The sequence below is a fragment of the Schistocerca gregaria genome, chromosome 10 (assembly GCF_023897955.1).
Source record: "Schistocerca gregaria isolate iqSchGreg1 chromosome 10, iqSchGreg1.2, whole genome shotgun sequence".
NCBI classification, from domain to species: Eukaryota; Metazoa; Arthropoda; class Insecta; order Orthoptera; family Acrididae; genus Schistocerca; species Schistocerca gregaria.
In genome coordinates this window covers 86,554,066-86,570,670 of record NC_064929.1, presented here as the reverse complement: position 1 = coordinate 86,570,670, position 16,605 = coordinate 86,554,066, and the positions used below count along the sequence as shown (strand labels likewise).

Here is a 16,605-nt window from a genome sequence, read left to right as displayed (position 1 = left end):
AAACCTTATTTGTCTAGCAAACTACCTTCCTGAAAACTGTGAAAGGAGAGGGTGTGGCCAGCCTTTCAAACCAAAATTATCTCGTGTTAGAAAACTTTCACAGAGTTCTGGTTTGGAGTAAATGAAAATGTCAGGTAACCTGAAGGTTTCAGTTGCATAATGTGTTCATCGAACTTCAACAACAAATGTCAAAAATTTGGTATCATTGTAAGAAAACACATTTTCATGCACTGACCATAATCATCTTATTAATTCGTTGTCACACATGTAGTGCAACTCTTCCAGAACACACTAATGCCAGTTTCCCATTTGTACACTGAATAGTTTGCCCGTTCGAGTGAGTCAAACAGAATGTAACATTGTGTGTGCATTCTGTGCAGGACACAGCAGACGACAACCTTCTCAAGGAGGGGGTTCCGAGAAGAAACTCCCTCGTTAGAGAATACGTTTCAAATTTTTGATTCGTACAATATTCGTACAACCCAATATCCCAGTAATGCAAAAATCGACACGTACTGACCAACGTACAAAATACTGCTGGAGGCTGTAGCACCACACGGTACAGTACTTCGACTACTTGCTACCTAAGCTTCAGATTGCTCACTGTTAGTACAAACGGTCACTTGTTTTGTGTCAGACCTCATACTGCACTTGATTGTAATTATTATATGGTGTGATCGGTACACGTACCTGGGGGCCCTGTGGAGGTGGGGGCATCTGTGGTGCCGGTGGCATAAATCCCGGCATCGGTGGCGCCGGAGCGGCGACTGGGAATGGTGGCCGAGCTGGTACTGGAAACAGAAAACCGTTAGGTGTAGAAAAACTTACACAAAATCTTTGGCAGAAATGTTAATTAAAATATTTGTCGACATCTACTACAAGTAAATTATTTTGACAACAGAGTACATGCAGACCCAGACAAAGTACGACTTCCTACAGACGACACTCCTACCTGTGTCGGTCTGCCCACATAACTGCGGTAAAGGCACACTGATTGTGTAACTGGTGGAATATGTCGGATCCCTGCCCACTCCGTTACATCAAACATGGCCGAGAACCGTGTACGGGTGCGGGTCCCCCCTCGTCCGACTACACAATTCCCCCCACTACTGCACCGCACTATCTAAGTGCCGAGATGGGAAAATCTGCAAACGTACCCCATTAGATAGAAATGACGAAGATTGAACAGCTTGCGTATAGATCAGTTTTGTATGACACTGTTTAGTCCAAGAGAATATACTGACACAAATAGAATTAAAACTTGAAGTTGGGTTTGCAACTGCATTACACCAACAATATCCTACATACCAAATTGTTCCCTGTAAAATTCTTACAACATTTAACCTTACAGACAAAAAGAGAGAGAAAAACCAGTAGTCTCTATAACACTCCTTTAGGGATGGACGTTGTTCTTTGTCAGAAGCAGTCCCTTCCAGAATGCAATTTTCTCTTTAAATCCACCCATTTTCTCTGTCAAATCAGAAATAAGTTTCTTCTCACCATTCGTCTAACCAAGGTGTTCAGAAGTGTGCTGTCGAGTCTATTAAAAATGCTAACTCTGCAGTCCATTCCAGATCTTCTAATTTTGATTGCCACTTTCCTTTTCCATTTGCGACTTCGACAATAGTAGGGCTAAAATCGAAAAATCATTCTAGGAATGCCTCTCAACTGATGTATGTCACTGTAAATATAGAACACCTCCATACTATTTATTCAATTCCATAAAAGACTGCTGACATAATAATCTGTGGGACTTACAAAAATTTACTATTTGTACCACCAATGTCACTATTACTCGGTTCACACCTCTCAATTTCACACGAAGTGCACTCGTGCACAAAATGACGAATCCTGTACAAATCACCTGTAGACTGTTGTAATTTTTTGCTTTTTCATCACTGACTAAATCTTAAAATTCTTTGTGCACTGTGTTGTAATGTTGTTTATAGTAAGTTTGTGGTGCCTTACAATTATGTAACTCAACAGTAGGCACTGAGAATTCTCTTACTTCTCTCCACAGATGGCAAGACAGTTCCTTTCCGAATGTACTTCGCACTGTGACAGCTGTCCGACATCTGATCTCCCTTTAAACCACAAACAAATCTGAAGACAGTGTCAGCACTACGAATCTGTCTAGGGGATAAAATTTTTGACGACCGAAGAATGCCGCACAGAATGTCAGAAGAAATGGTATCATACTGCACTGCTAAATGAAATGTCATACTATACTGAACAGTTTTGAAAAGGACAGAGCAAAGCTGAGACGGACCGAGTACTGTGGAGGAAGGTTCACCGTGCGCACGTCACATTCCACACGGCACAGCCAACCCTACCTCGCACTGTTTGGCCACAGTTGTCTCCAGAACCTGACACTGTGCTTCCCTACAATTTTCTATTGTAGTACTTACTACCTACAGTGATACTCATTTCCTCCTACAATGTAGCACAAAACCTCTTTTCTTCCACTAAATTAAACAAAAGAATTCAAGGTCCTTCACCTCTTTTGAGACCTTCGGTGTTCTCTGCCTAACAGTACTCAAACAATTCTTCAAGTTTTACAGCAACACGTCACTTTCGCTAATGCGACACGTTACCCCGTGTCTACTCGGTCGATAAATGACCGTCACCTCAGTAAAGCTATTCGTTATTAGTAAAGCTATTCGTTATTATTACGGTATATTGATCATTTTTACTTGTGGATCATGTGACAGCAACTTAATAAAACACAAATTTAGTGCAATACGCGTTTCGCCTTTATTTTCTGCAAAGCATCATCAGTGGCCTGGAATATGTACATATGTTAGCTATTTAATTTACATTTTTGTCACTGTGCCTATAGGTTATAACCAGTTCTGGTGGTTGGTATTTTCTATTAAGTAGTAACGTTTTGAATTGTACTTGCAGGTTGCGTGGACAATTCCTTACATGTTACGCTCCTGTTGCATTGGTGTTGTTCTTCTTCTTATGAATGCCAATTTGCGCTTTTTTTCCACATTCCATTATTAATTAATTTATTCGGAATTGTAAACTGTCAGTAACACATACCATTTGTACACTTATACCGGCCTCGATGGGCTTCGCACATTTCGGAAGCAAAAAGATGACAGCAGATTTGTCGAGAGTCGCTTCTTTCTTTCACAGAGATGGCACGGAACTATCGTTCGTGGGTGTTGTACGGGATTAATGTCCGATTGATATACGATCACATATTGCAAATGAAGTGATACCTCATGAACAATATTTGCAACAGAAGGTGCAATGTAACTGTACTGAATGGAGAAGCTTTCTGTTATTTTTGTAGAGTCTGTTGACAATTCTCAGAAACCAGCAAAGGAGTAATTGCATCTGACAAGAGGTCTACATCAAGAATATCTACAGTGAGAACACCATGTCAAGATGTAACAGTTCACAGTTTACGAAGAACAGACCTCGCAATCTGAACGTACAGGTGATTTTACACACACAGAAATAATTCCAATGTTAGGAAATATGTTGGCGCATGCTGTAGTTCTCCTCAACATTAAACACTGATGAATAAGTCCATACTATCTGTTTTATTTTGAGAATAAAGTTGTTATAATGCGGTAGATGTGTCTTTTTGTGAAAACTAGCACTAACTGTAAAACTTTTAATAATCTTGGGGTTGAACCTCTTTTTTTCCCCAGTTTGCTTTAACAATACATGTGTTTCTGGATAGGGTCCGCCTTCAGCAAAACAGTTTTGTTTTTTAACCCAAACATGTTTCACTGCATTTGCAGCATCGTCAGTGGGCTTTTATTTTAAGGCTGTTTAAGGTAAAGAATGTTCTTTACTGTTTGTATACATGTAACTATTAGTTTTTAAATCATAATTACAGAAATTTGAAAAAAAAAAAAACCAAACATAAAATTATGAATCCATGCTTTTTCACCGCATGCTCTGGTTTTCCTGATGTATTGTGTTTCTACAGTGACTGTTTTGTTCCACAGTTTGTCATCTGCAACCACTTACACCTTAAAGTAGATAAATTGTTTAAGCCAAAATAATGATTTGAAAATTTTTATTTCTATGCCTAAAATTAATTAATTCTGTGTGTGTGTGTGTGGGGGGGGGGGGGGGGGTCTCAGAGTTCTATAGGTTGGTCTTGCCTAATACTTTGAGGGCAGAGAACAGAGTTCCATTGCAGATAGCTGTGTATGCATTTATCACTCATTTTCCTTCCACTATCTGATAATTTTCTTCAATTATAAGTTGTTGTTTGGTGGGGAGGAGGGGGGTGGGGGTGAAGGCTGTTGATGCATTTTAGAATTTTCAAATCAGAAATCAGTATTGATGTTTGTTGGGTGATGTTTCTTGCCCATAACGTTTCCAGCAAATGTGGAATGACAGCTGTTACTTTTAAAGGCTCTTCTGCATTTTGTGTATCTGGTATAAAACTTTCTGCTTATCTGCCCTATATAAACTGATTTGCAGTCCTGACATGTTAGTTGGTAAATAGCAGGTGTGTTGTGTTTGTCTGTGCTTGTGTTGGTTCTCCTTAGTTCCCTCTGTGTTGACTTGTATGTCCTGTAGGCTATTTTTACCCCTTGTTTTTTTGAGTATGTTGCCTATTCTGTAGACGGCTTTGTTGTTGTAGGTGAGAGTGAACCACTTTTTTGTCATTTAGGGTGTCATGTGTGATCATGTGTACGTTCCGTGTGTGTGTACGTTGATGAGGAGGCTTTTGTTTGTGTGTCTTGGGTGTCATTAATATTGTGGTTCCGTTGACCTATAGTGTTTGTGTCATACGCATTCTTTACTTCTATTTGTCTGATTACCTGTAATTCATTCTTGTAGTTTTTTTCAGTGAGTGACGTTTTGTTCAGTCTGTGTAGAATATGTTGGACGCTGGCAACTTTGTGTGTAATCAGATGATTGCAGTCTTTGTGAATGGCTGTGCTGGTGGTGCTCACTTTCCTGAATACAGAGAATTGGTGTTGGTTGTTGTGTCTGTATATTGTGAGGTCCAGGAAGTTTAACCTTTTGTCATGTTCTGTTTCTATGGTGAACTTTATTTTTGGGTGTACTCTGTTTATATCACTGTTGAGTTGTTGGATGCGACTTGGTGTTTCATCTAGAAGGCATACGATGTCATCTACATAACGGTACCAATATGTCATCCGGTATTGTTTGGGTCTTACTATTGTTTCAAATATTTTATTTTGAATGTGACTGAGAAAAACGTTGGCTAGGAGTTCACTGTCTGGTGACCCCATTGGAAGCCCGTCTTCTTGTGAGTACCGTATTTAATCGAATCTAAGCCGCACTTTTTTTCTGGTTTTTGTAATCCAAAAAACCACCCGTAGCTTAGAATCAAGGGCAAACCAAGCGGAAGCTCTGAAAAATGTTCGTGGTTGCCGCCACAACTAACTTCTGCCATCAAATATATGTAGCCCTTAAAAAAAAAAAAAAAAAAAAAAAAAAGAGGTTTTTTTCTTTGCCCCGAGTTTTGACCACTGCATTTTCATACATTATCCAATGAAGTAAATACAAATTCTGTATTGTTCACCTTCGAATGTAGCAGCATTTCAATGTACTACGAAAATCTGACTGGCGAGACTGGGATGTTTGTCAATACAATTCTAACCAAAATACTGTAGCTGTATCGTCATTCATTCAACCTAAATTGTGTCTCGTATTACAATGGACCAACTTTGTTTCGATTTGGAGATGCAGCCTAAAACTTTTCTCTCCCCTTGAATTTCGAGTCTCAAATTTCAGGTGTGGCTTAGATTCGGGAAAAATTTTTCAGGTGCGGCTTAGATTCGAGTAAATACGGTAGAACTGATTATCAAATGAGAAATAGTTTTGCTCTGTGATTAGTTTTAGAATGCTAGCTGTTTCTTTTATGAGGGGTTTGGAAATTTTGGCTTGTTGTTCTAATTGTTGTTTGATGATGATGATGGTTTCTGTGGTGGGGATATTGGTGTACATGTATGTGATGTCAAATGATGCGAGTGTGGCTGCTGTGGACTTGTTGATGTCTTTGACTTGTTGTATCAGTTCTTCTGTGTTGCGTATGCTTGTTATTTGTATATATGTAATGTTTCTGTAAGTATGTGTGCATTTCTGTGGCTAAGTGGCATGTGGGTGCACTTATGAAGTTGACAACAGGGCATATCAGAATGCTCTCCTTGTGAAGCTTTAGTAGGCTGTTCAGTGTGGGTGCTCGAGGGTTCTTTTGTTTCGACCATTCTGCTTTCTGATTTGTGAAGAATATGTGTGAGATAGTTTTTAGGAGTGTTAGCGTGTTTTTCTGGTATCTTTGGGTTGGGTCACTGGTTAGCTTTGTTATTTTGTCATCTTCCAGAAATTTTAAGGCTTTAGCCTTGTATTCTTCCTCTTTTATTATTATCACGGTACCGCCCTTGTCTGATCTCGTAGTGTAGCCTTGTATTCTTCCTCTTTTATTATTATCACGGTGCCGCCCTTGTCTGATCTCGTAGTGAGTGCCTCATTATTTTTAAGTTTGTCCTTTATTTTTCTGGAGGTCTTTTCTTCTTCAGTTTTTGTTCCTGTCAATATGTTGTTTTTGTTTTCCTTTATTGTGCATCTTATTTCTTCTGCGACTAATTCTCTTGTCAGACCTGCATTGAAGTTTGAGTTATTGTTTCTTTCTTGTTGTTTTATGATGTACTCACTTTCTGCGATGAGATCCTCCACTATCTTGTGTGTGATGTGTGTGTTGACGTTGTATTTTGGGCCTTTTTCTAGAATCTTTATTTCTTGGTTACTTACTTGTAGGTCAGTAAGGTTGACCAGGCATTTGCAGACTGTGTGGTTTGCTTGCTTTCTATTTTTATGTCCAAAAACTTTGTTTTGTTTTAAACGTTTTTTTGTTGTTTATTCCATTTTGATTTTATTTGTGTTCTGTGTTTTGTTGGACTGTATTCATAATATCATTTCAGAGATTTTAATGTGGGTTATAACTTCAAGTTGAACAAATATATTTCAAGGAAAATGCAATCCATGAAAGTCACAGATCAAGTAAACAGAGTAAGACGTGTGTAAACTTTAACAGTCAAATCATAACTGAGTCCAAGTCTAGCGGCCGCTGGCTGGCAGGCAGCGCCGCGCGTAGAGGACGCGCATAACTGCGCGGCGGCACTTTGAAAGATCGGTGAGTCACAACAATGTGATTTACTAGTTCCAGGTGAATTTTGAATAGTTTAACACAGGTACCTAATTTCTTGCTTCAGCCACAAAATTTCAACTTTTGTGTTTGGTATGACAAGCTTCAGGACAGACAACTCAACACAGAGAAAACTAAGGACAACCAACACAAGCACAGACAAACACAACACATCTAGTATTTATCAACTAACATGTCAGGACTGCAAATCAGTTGATGTATGGCAGCCAAGCAGAAACCAGACACACAGAACACATAAGAGCATTAAAAAGTAACAGCTGTCATTCCACGTTTGCTGAACACCTTATAGACAAGAAACATAACCAAACAAACATCAATACCGATTTGAGAACTCTCAAATGCAGCAACAACCCCCAACAAAAACTAATAATTGAAGAAAATCATCAGATACAAAAAGCCATGGTGGAAGGAAAACGAGTGATAAATGAATACACAGCTCTCTGCAATGGAACTCTGTTCTCTGCCCTCAAAGAATTGTTAGACAAGACCAACCTATAGAACTCCCCCCCCCCCCCCCCCCACAAATGTACTTGTTGTAATAATAACAATAATGAAAAATCCTAAAACCTGCTCTCTCTCTCTCTCTCTCTCTCTCACACACACACGCACGCACGCACGCACGCACGCACGCACACGCGCACGCACGCACGCACGCGCGCACGCGCACGCGCGCGCACGCGCACGCGCACGCGCACGCGCACGCGCACGCGCACGCGCACGCGCACGCGCACGCGCACGCGCACGCGCACGCGCACGCGCACGCGCACGCGCACGCGCACGCGCACGCGCACGCGCACGCGCACGCGCACGCGCACGCGCACGCGCACGCGCACGCGCACGCGCACGCGCACGCGCACGCGCACGGCACGCACGCACACGCACACGCACACGCACACGCACACGCACACGCACACGCACACGCACACACACACACACACACACACACACACACACAGAGAGAGAGAGAGAGGAGAGAGAGAGAGAGAGACAGAGAGAGAGAGAGAGAGAGAGAGAGAGAGAGAGAGAGAGAGAGAGAGAGAATTAATTTCAGTCATAGAAATAAAAATTTTCAAATCATAATTTTGGCTTAAGCAATTAATCTACTGTAAGGTGTTTAAGTGGTCGCAGATGACAAACTGTGGAACAAAACAGTCACTGTAGAACACAATACATCACAAAAACCACACCATGTGGTAAAAAGCATGAATTCATAATTTTGTGTGTGTGTTACATTTGTACAAGCAGTAAAGAACATTCTTTACCTAAAATAACAGCACACTGAAGATGCTGCACTGGATGAAACATGTTTGGGTTAACAAAAACATTGTGTTTTACTAAAGGTGAACCCTAACCAAAAACACATGTATTGTAAAACTTTTATCCATTATGGATAGGGAACACTGCAACTATGACAAATAAAGATTTTCAGAAATTAGTGCAACAAATCACCCGGTTGCCGTAATTTCTAGAAACATTTAAGCACTAACTACATTGATTTGGTACTGATTTTTAGATCTGAGTGAAGGACTTCACGTATTCAGTATCTTGCTTCGCTGATCTATATTGTATGAAATTAACATTTGTGCTTCTGAAGACCTCTAATTATGCCCGTAACAACCTTCACATTACAGTTTCATTTGACTATCACAATATTACTTTCATTCAGGAAGTATAGCACATATCTTATCTTCTCAATTACGGATAGGGTTTCGCACATGAATTTACAATGATGATGAAGACGATATACTTTGAGTGCCAAACACAATGTGCTAAAATGTTACAAGTTCAGCGTAGTTATAGTTCTCAAACTACGCTAGGCAACCTGTAATACAAGGCTTTGTTTTTAAAGTACGATATTACACTCTTCGGCTTTTGCTGCTGATACATTTAACAAATTACTTTCTTCAAAACCTAACTTCACTTCATTCAAATATTCAATTTACGAAAGAGGTAGAGTCAGGCGGCGCACTAGCCTTCCCAGACGTTTCGATTCTGAATGCGTGCATCACAAGTCTAAGTCAGAGGAGTCCGCCACATACATCACAGCAGACGTGTCTTTTGTCCCCCAGCAAAACGGGAATTTGTTAGGGCCTGTCAAAGACATTCTCTGCCTCACGAAACGAGGTGTAAATAAGGTTCCTTAAGAGTGTGTGATGAGGTATACTGCCCAGACGGACACTGTGTGAGGTCCGCATCTGGACTAGCAAGATAGAACTGCGATAGCGGAAGCACTGTTTCAGTAAAAGATATTGCACGTCATGTGAGAAGACAGTTTCATCTTTCTTTTGCAATACAGATGGAAATAGTCACATACAATAATGTGTACCTTCATGATAATTCCTCAACAACTCACTACAGCTGTTAACTATCACCTCCTCAAAATAACACATTATTCACACAGCTGACTCATTTCAAAAGAAACTACGATGACGAGATCGAGTGCTTTTACAAATGAATCCCCAAGATGTACTGCCTTATGAAGTACTGCATACGTTCTGCACCTTTCCTGAAAGCTTTTGGTCAAAAGCACATCTCAGATAATAACATTTTTTTATTGTCACATAACTGCTCGGCATCTGAAAGTAGCTGTGGAATGACAGCACAGTTGCTCATCATTCAAATATTCAATAATAATAATAATAATAATAATAATAATAAAAGCGGATGTACAATACTAGCAAATACAGAATACACCAGAAGACATGACAATGTAGCAAAAATAATACAACAACAACTTGCCATACAACATAAACTAATAAAACAACACGTTCCCACATACAAGTATGCACCACAAAATGTACTGGAGAATGATGAATACAAATTATACTAGAACAGAACTATTGTAACAGATAAAACAACACCACATGACAAACCTGACATCATACTCACCAATAAAAAGAAGAAATTAACACAACTAATCGAAATATCCATACCCAATACAACAAATACACAGAAGAAAACAGAAGAAAAAATTGAAAAATACATCCAACTGGGTAAGGAAGTCAAGGAAATGTGGCATCAGGATAAAGTTGACATGATACCAATTATACTATCAACTACAGGAGTTGTACCACAGAATACCCACCAGTACATGAACACAATGCAGCTACATCCAAACGTATATATACAACTACAGAAATCTGTAATTATTGATACATGTTCAATTACCCGAAAGTTTCGAAAAGCAATGTAACATATACCGTACAGTTAAAAGGAAGTCACACTTGATCAAGGTCAGCGCCACTTTCCATTTTTAGCCAGACACACCGTCTGAGAAAGGAAAGAATAACAATAATAACATAGGAACAGTCTAAATTGCCACAGGCCACTACTCACCCATGATCGGCGGCCGGCTCATGGGCACCATCATCATGCCCGGCTGAGGCGCCAGCAGTCCGGGCGGCGGCGGGACCGGAGCCATTGGAGGGACGGGCGGCACAGCCGGCCGCGGAGGCGGAGGGGGAGGCTGCACGGGGGGAACCGGAGGCGGCGGCTTCGGCGGCGGAGGCGCGGACGTCGTGACCGGAGGCTGTTTGCCCATCGGCACACCGGGGATGGGGGGATTCTGCGGACCGGAGCGCATCCCCGGAGGCGGACCCGGGGGAGCAGGCGGCTGCTGCTGCTGCTGCTGTTGCTGCTGCTGCACCTGCTGCTGCGTGCTGCCGCTGCGGCCGGCCGCCACGGGTTTCGGTCCTATTTTCTCCTTCTCCTCGTCCGGCAGCAGGCCCTTCACTTTGTGAATCTGGTGGATCTGCTCCTCCAATGTGATATTAGCTCGAGCGGCTCTCGTCGCCGCCTCCACGCTGGATGTGTGACCGTCCCAGGTAACCTGTCAAAGAAACAGTCGACGTTCGATTAGCCGGTACATTTATACCACTAGAAATTTGGCGACAGATCGCGGACGGTGCGGCTTGCCCGACTCTCGGACCGTGCGGGACACATCTCTGAATGCTTGTGTCTCGGATCATCTGAGTGTCCCGCTTCAGTCTGATGTCTTCTCAACGTTAGTGATAATTTCAAATGTCGGCAATATATTAGATATCTCTATTTATAGTTTCGAATATGATGGATTAGCTTCCAAAAGAAAGTAATTGTTGCTACTACAACAGAGAAAAACTAATTTTACAAGAAATTTTGAAGAAAAATATCTTTTTACTTCAGACCATATTTGTAAAACTATGCTGAGATAAAAAATAAAATACCTTAAAGGGTGTGAAACTGTTCTGCCTGTGTAAGGGAAAATGTTGCCACTGATGAACTTGCGTTCTGTTGGATGTTTTAGAAACTTCCAGTGAGAAAGTTGTTAAAAATTATAAAATAAATTTTGGTGACATCTGAGACCCCATTATTCTACAGTGTCACCTACGCATTTTATTTGAGAGACTCCACGGATTGCAGTGCGTGAGTGCTCACGTGCCGCTGCCGGCATTTTAGTTCTGAAGCCGAAAATATATCCTAACCCAAAAAATTTTTATTTGTAGCTCTTACTGACGCTTCATTACTGTATGTAACACCCAAATTGACTATATACATTATACAAAAGTAGCAGTAGATATTTTCGAGTCTATATTCCTGTAAGTCTAGAAAAATAGATTTGTGCATACAGTTTTGTATTATTTTCGAAGGTATCCTCCTACATACACAGCTATCACTGCTCGATAGGGCCCCACGACATACGAGTCATCTTACGATAATGTAACTTCGTGCAAACATTTGTAAGGGCGTGCGGAAGAGAAATAATGAATAAGCCATCAAAAGAAACGCATTTCAATGTCCACAGAAGTAGGTAACATTTGTTAATCGTGTTAAAGTACTAAATTACCATCTGCATCCACAACAGCCCAGAAGTTTGTACAGATACCATTTCACAATTGTTTGCAGCACATTTTGAACAGTCAGCCACAGAGTGAGTATTCAGCAGTCACGGCACAGCTCGTGCACTGGTCAAAGATCGCACATTGCTTCCAGTTTTCTCAGTCGTGGCAACCGTAACTTCCCCAACAATTCGTGGCACAATTGGCAGTCACCCTATCCCAGGAGCAACTCCCAAATTGCCAGTTAATTCGAACTTCTGAATTGTGTTCTTGCAGAAAGAGGATGTGTTAATACTCACAAAGAGCAGCACCTTGTCGAGACCCGCATCGACTGCCTGCAACTGTGACGCACACTGACGCTCGTGATTCAACCCTACACTCACATTGTTGCACGAACACTTATAACAATACAGACCCGCAACGCACAGTCTGAACATCATTCATATAAAGTTGGGTACCCGTAAGGCAAACAATTTGCGCCTACACTGGCTCGAGTAATGAAAGTTTAATTATAACCACCCTATATTTTATCTTTCTTTCCTTACCTTGTGCTCTCAAATATATGAGCTGTTTTCATCACAGCTCATTTGTGCCTCATTTTTTATTGTAGCTCGAGTGTTCTCCCCTCTTATTCCTTAAACTTGTAAACTGCTCTCTGTGTCCATCTTAGCCTCTAAGGTATCAGGGTATAACTCCATCTCACATCCTATTTCCCTCGACACACGATCCTCTGGCACTTACTTCCTTCGATACTCGACCAGTCTATTTCCGACAATTATTTACTCAGTTTTTGGACGGAGGAAGCATTTTGAATGCTAGTCTTTTGTTACATTTAATCTACCTTTATTTGTCAGTTTACATCTCCCTAGTAACTTCTGTTCCCTTCCTCAAATCTGATTTCTCTGTACTGTAATACGTTTACAGACACAGACCATTTTGAACAAACCAAATGTGAGTTAATGCTCAGTTAAAGAACTTGAATCTAAAATCTGTACATTAATCTAGTCAGGAAATACAGTCATTATTGACACAAATGACGAAGTTACTGTTTGATGATAAATTATTACTTATTTGTGTGTCCTCGTGACCTGGGAAGAGTTACAGAGACGGAGAGACTGGGGTATTCTGAAATGACAGCACTACACAAACGTCCGCCTCAAACCGAGGAGGTGGTGAGATTATGAAGGACCTAAAACAAAACGCACTATTCCAGGTCTAAATAACATTGACAGGGGGGGGGGGGGGGGGGGGGAAACGGAACGGAGCTTTCAACGTTTGACCAATTGTACTGCTTCTGTCAGAACTGGGTAGAGAAAATCAGATTAATTGTTACTCAGAAGCATTTACTGAGTCATCATTCCTGCAATCTGTATGCAATTGAAACATGAACAAACATGACATGTAGGCCCTCTGCAGTACACTTCACATTGGACTGCAGAGTATGCAGATGTAGATATAAGAGAGCGCTCTATTACTGGACCATTCTCGTTAAATAAATATATATCTGAAGACTAAATGAAAACTGAAACCATAATGTTCACTGAATGAAATGACAAGTTTCAAGAGGAATTGTTTTTGAATGTTGCAGCACATACAACTTGTATGGAGGTTGTTTTTGAATTGGAAACTAAAAGATGATCACCATATAAAAACAAAACAACAAACCTCGGGTTTTCACCACTGATAAAGTATGTACCTTTTCTTCCTTCTTCTTGTCTTCTTCACCTATCTTCTTTCCTATGGCAGTTTCTTCATCACCCACACCAAATATATCAGTTCGCCGCTCGGCAAGCTGCTTCAAGCTCGCCTCAATTGCGGAACCTGTCGGACGGCAGAGTGTGTTAAATAACATTAGAGGAAAAACGGTAAAATGCAATTATTTAAAGAACTGAACTCCTGCTTATAAAACAGCTTCACAATTCTGACTCATTTACAGACGAGTTAACAGGTTAAATATTTGATGTTGAGTACGCGTATGAGAAAAAGTTTGGAAAAAATTTGAAAATGTGTTTAAAGTTTGTCAGAAATCATTAAGTGCTCTCGTTACTAATCACCAAATGCATGTAGTTAGGTAATATGTACTCCATTTTAAGCAAAATTTAGTTTTTCACCCCTCTCGATATTTACACAATACCTCCCCAACTGTGTGTACAGCAATGGTATGATTTTGCAGACACACTTAGAGGAATATGTGGATACTGTCTGTAAAATCTGTTGCGAAGAGAGTTAATAGTAAAGAAGTAATCTATTAAAATGTTACAGTTTGATTCTACAAACAACGAAAATGCAGTACAAGATAAAAGTTTTTTTCCTTTCATCCTTCTGTCTGTGTGTACCAGTGAGAAGAAGTATCATAAGAGTTACAAATTATGGGTAAAATTCACTTCGCATCCCAAATAACAGACCTGGTATGTAGACTTATGGTGCTGTGGGATAAATAGACAGAGTCTAGCGATAATATTGGACTTACACAGAGTTAAACTTATAACATAAGATTATGCCAATAAAAAAAGAAATTGTGATGGCATTTTAATTTTTTCAATGTGCTCAGTAATTATATGAAATATTGAAAATTTTGTTACCCCTGGCAGTCACTAGATTGGCAACAAGGAGTTGGAAGCAGGTGAGTGTCAGAAATATGGACTGGAAATCAGAGAGAGGGGGGCGGGGCTGACCTGGTGCGTAGACAGTCTCCTGGTTGAGCTTGTCCTGTATCTGGCGGTCTCGCTGCTCCACCCAGCGAGGGTCCAGGAGCCCGATGCGCATGTGCTCCTGCACCTTGCTGGCTGGGATCTTCTCACCGGTGATAGGAGAAATAAGGACTTCGTCCGGAGCAGGTGGGCGCGTGGCCTTCACAGCTGAAACAGAAAACGTACATGTATTACTAAATACTGCACTCCCAGGTATCGATAATGTGAAGCTGTTCTCGTAATACGAAAAATAATGGAGACAGAGTAGCAGAGATGGGAGAAATGCCATTTTTCTGATACCTAATTACCTAATACACTCCATTCCACATTCAGTGGCAATATACGGACTGGTCACCGGTCTCAGTTATGAGAGATGGGACACACAAAACTTACGAGTAACTTCTAGAATATGTTGTTGTTCTGGTCTTCAATCCCGAGACTGATTTGATGCAGCTCTCCATGCTACTCTATCCTGTGCAAGCTTCTTCATCTCCCAGTACCTACTGCAACCTACATCTTTCTGAATCTCCTTAGTGTATTCATCTCTTGGTCTCCCTCTACGATTTTTGCCCTCCACGCTGCCCTCCAATGCTAAACTTGTATTCCCTTGATGCCTCAGAACATGTCCTACCAACCGATCCCTTCTTCTGGTCAAGTTGTGCCACAAACTCCTCTTCTCCCCAGGTCTATTAAATACCTCCTCATTAGTTGTGTGATCTACCCATCTAATCTTCAGCATTCTTCTGTAGCACCACATTTCGAAAGCTTCTGTTCTCTTCTTGTCCAAACCATTTATTGTCAACATTTCACTTCCATACATGGCTACACTCCATACAAATACTTTCAGAAACGACTTCCTGACACTTAAATCAATATTCAATGTTAACAAATTTCTCTTATTCAGAAACGCTTTCTTTGCCATTGCCATTCTACATTTTATATCCTCTCTACTTCGGCCATCATCAGTTATTTTGCTCCCCAAATAGCAAAACTCCTTTACTACTTTAAGTGTCTCGTTTCCTAATCCAATTCCCTCAGCATCATCCAACTTAATTCGACTACATTCCATTATCCTTGTTTTGCTTTTGTTGATGTTCATCTTATATCCTCCTTTCAAGACACTGTCCATTCCGTTCAACTGTTCTTCCAAGTCCTTTGCCATCTCTGACAGAATTACAATGTCATCGGCGAACCTCAAAGTTTTATTTCTTCTCCACGGATTTTAATACCTACTCCGAATTTTTCTTTTGTTTCCTTTACTGCTTGTTCAATATACAGATTGAATAACATCGGGAAGAGGCTACAACCCTGTCTCACTCCCTTCCCAACCACTGCTTCCCTTTCATGCCCCTCAACTCTTACAACTGCCTTCTGGTTTCAGTACAAGTTGTAAATAGCCTTTCGCTCCCGGTATTTTACCCCTGCCACCTTTAGAATTTGAAAGAGAGTATTCCAGTCAACATTCTCAAAAGCTTTCTCAAAGTCTACAAATGCTAGGAACATAGTTTTGCCTTTCCTTAATCTTTCTTCTAAGGTGAGTCGTAAGGTCAGTATTGCCTCACGTGTTCCAATGTTTCTACGGAATCCAAACTGATCTTCCCAGAGGTCCGCTTCTACCAGTTTTTTTCTAGAATATATCAATTGTGAAAAACACTCTGAAGTAAATAAATTGAAGGAATTAAAGTTTTGTGACAAAAATGGTAATAATTATAGGAAAGAAGCTTGGACATAAATGAAGTTCCACTTGCAATATGAAGCCATAAAGGAGTTTATCAAAAAATTACTTCACCAGTAGATAGGAAAATCAAATTGCAGGGATATTCTGCAGTCTTGCGAAACCATTAGACTCTGTAAACCATGCTCCGCTGCTTTTCAAGCTCAACAGGTAAGGAATAAGGGATATTGCTTTGAAATCGTTCGAATCAAACAA

At 40.7% G+C, this 16,605-nt stretch overlaps 1 protein-coding gene across 2 annotated transcripts in view; it reads right to left on the bottom strand.

Annotated features, from left to right (window-relative positions):
- The window catches only part of LOC126293701 (splicing factor 3A subunit 1), a 79,259-nt gene that overhangs the window by 11,995 nt on the left and 50,659 nt on the right, over positions 1-16,605 (bottom strand). For both annotated transcript variants that reach the window (XM_049987007.1, XM_049987008.1), the window contains exons 9-12: positions 14,661-14,843; positions 13,682-13,806; positions 10,508-11,000; positions 691-791 (exon numbers count right to left, since the gene is read on the bottom strand). In XM_049987007.1, the coding sequence (XP_049842964.1) occupies positions 691-791; positions 10,508-11,000; positions 13,682-13,806; positions 14,661-14,843 (902 nt within the window). The remainder of the gene's footprint in view (positions 1-690; positions 792-10,507; positions 11,001-13,681; positions 13,807-14,660; positions 14,844-16,605) is intronic.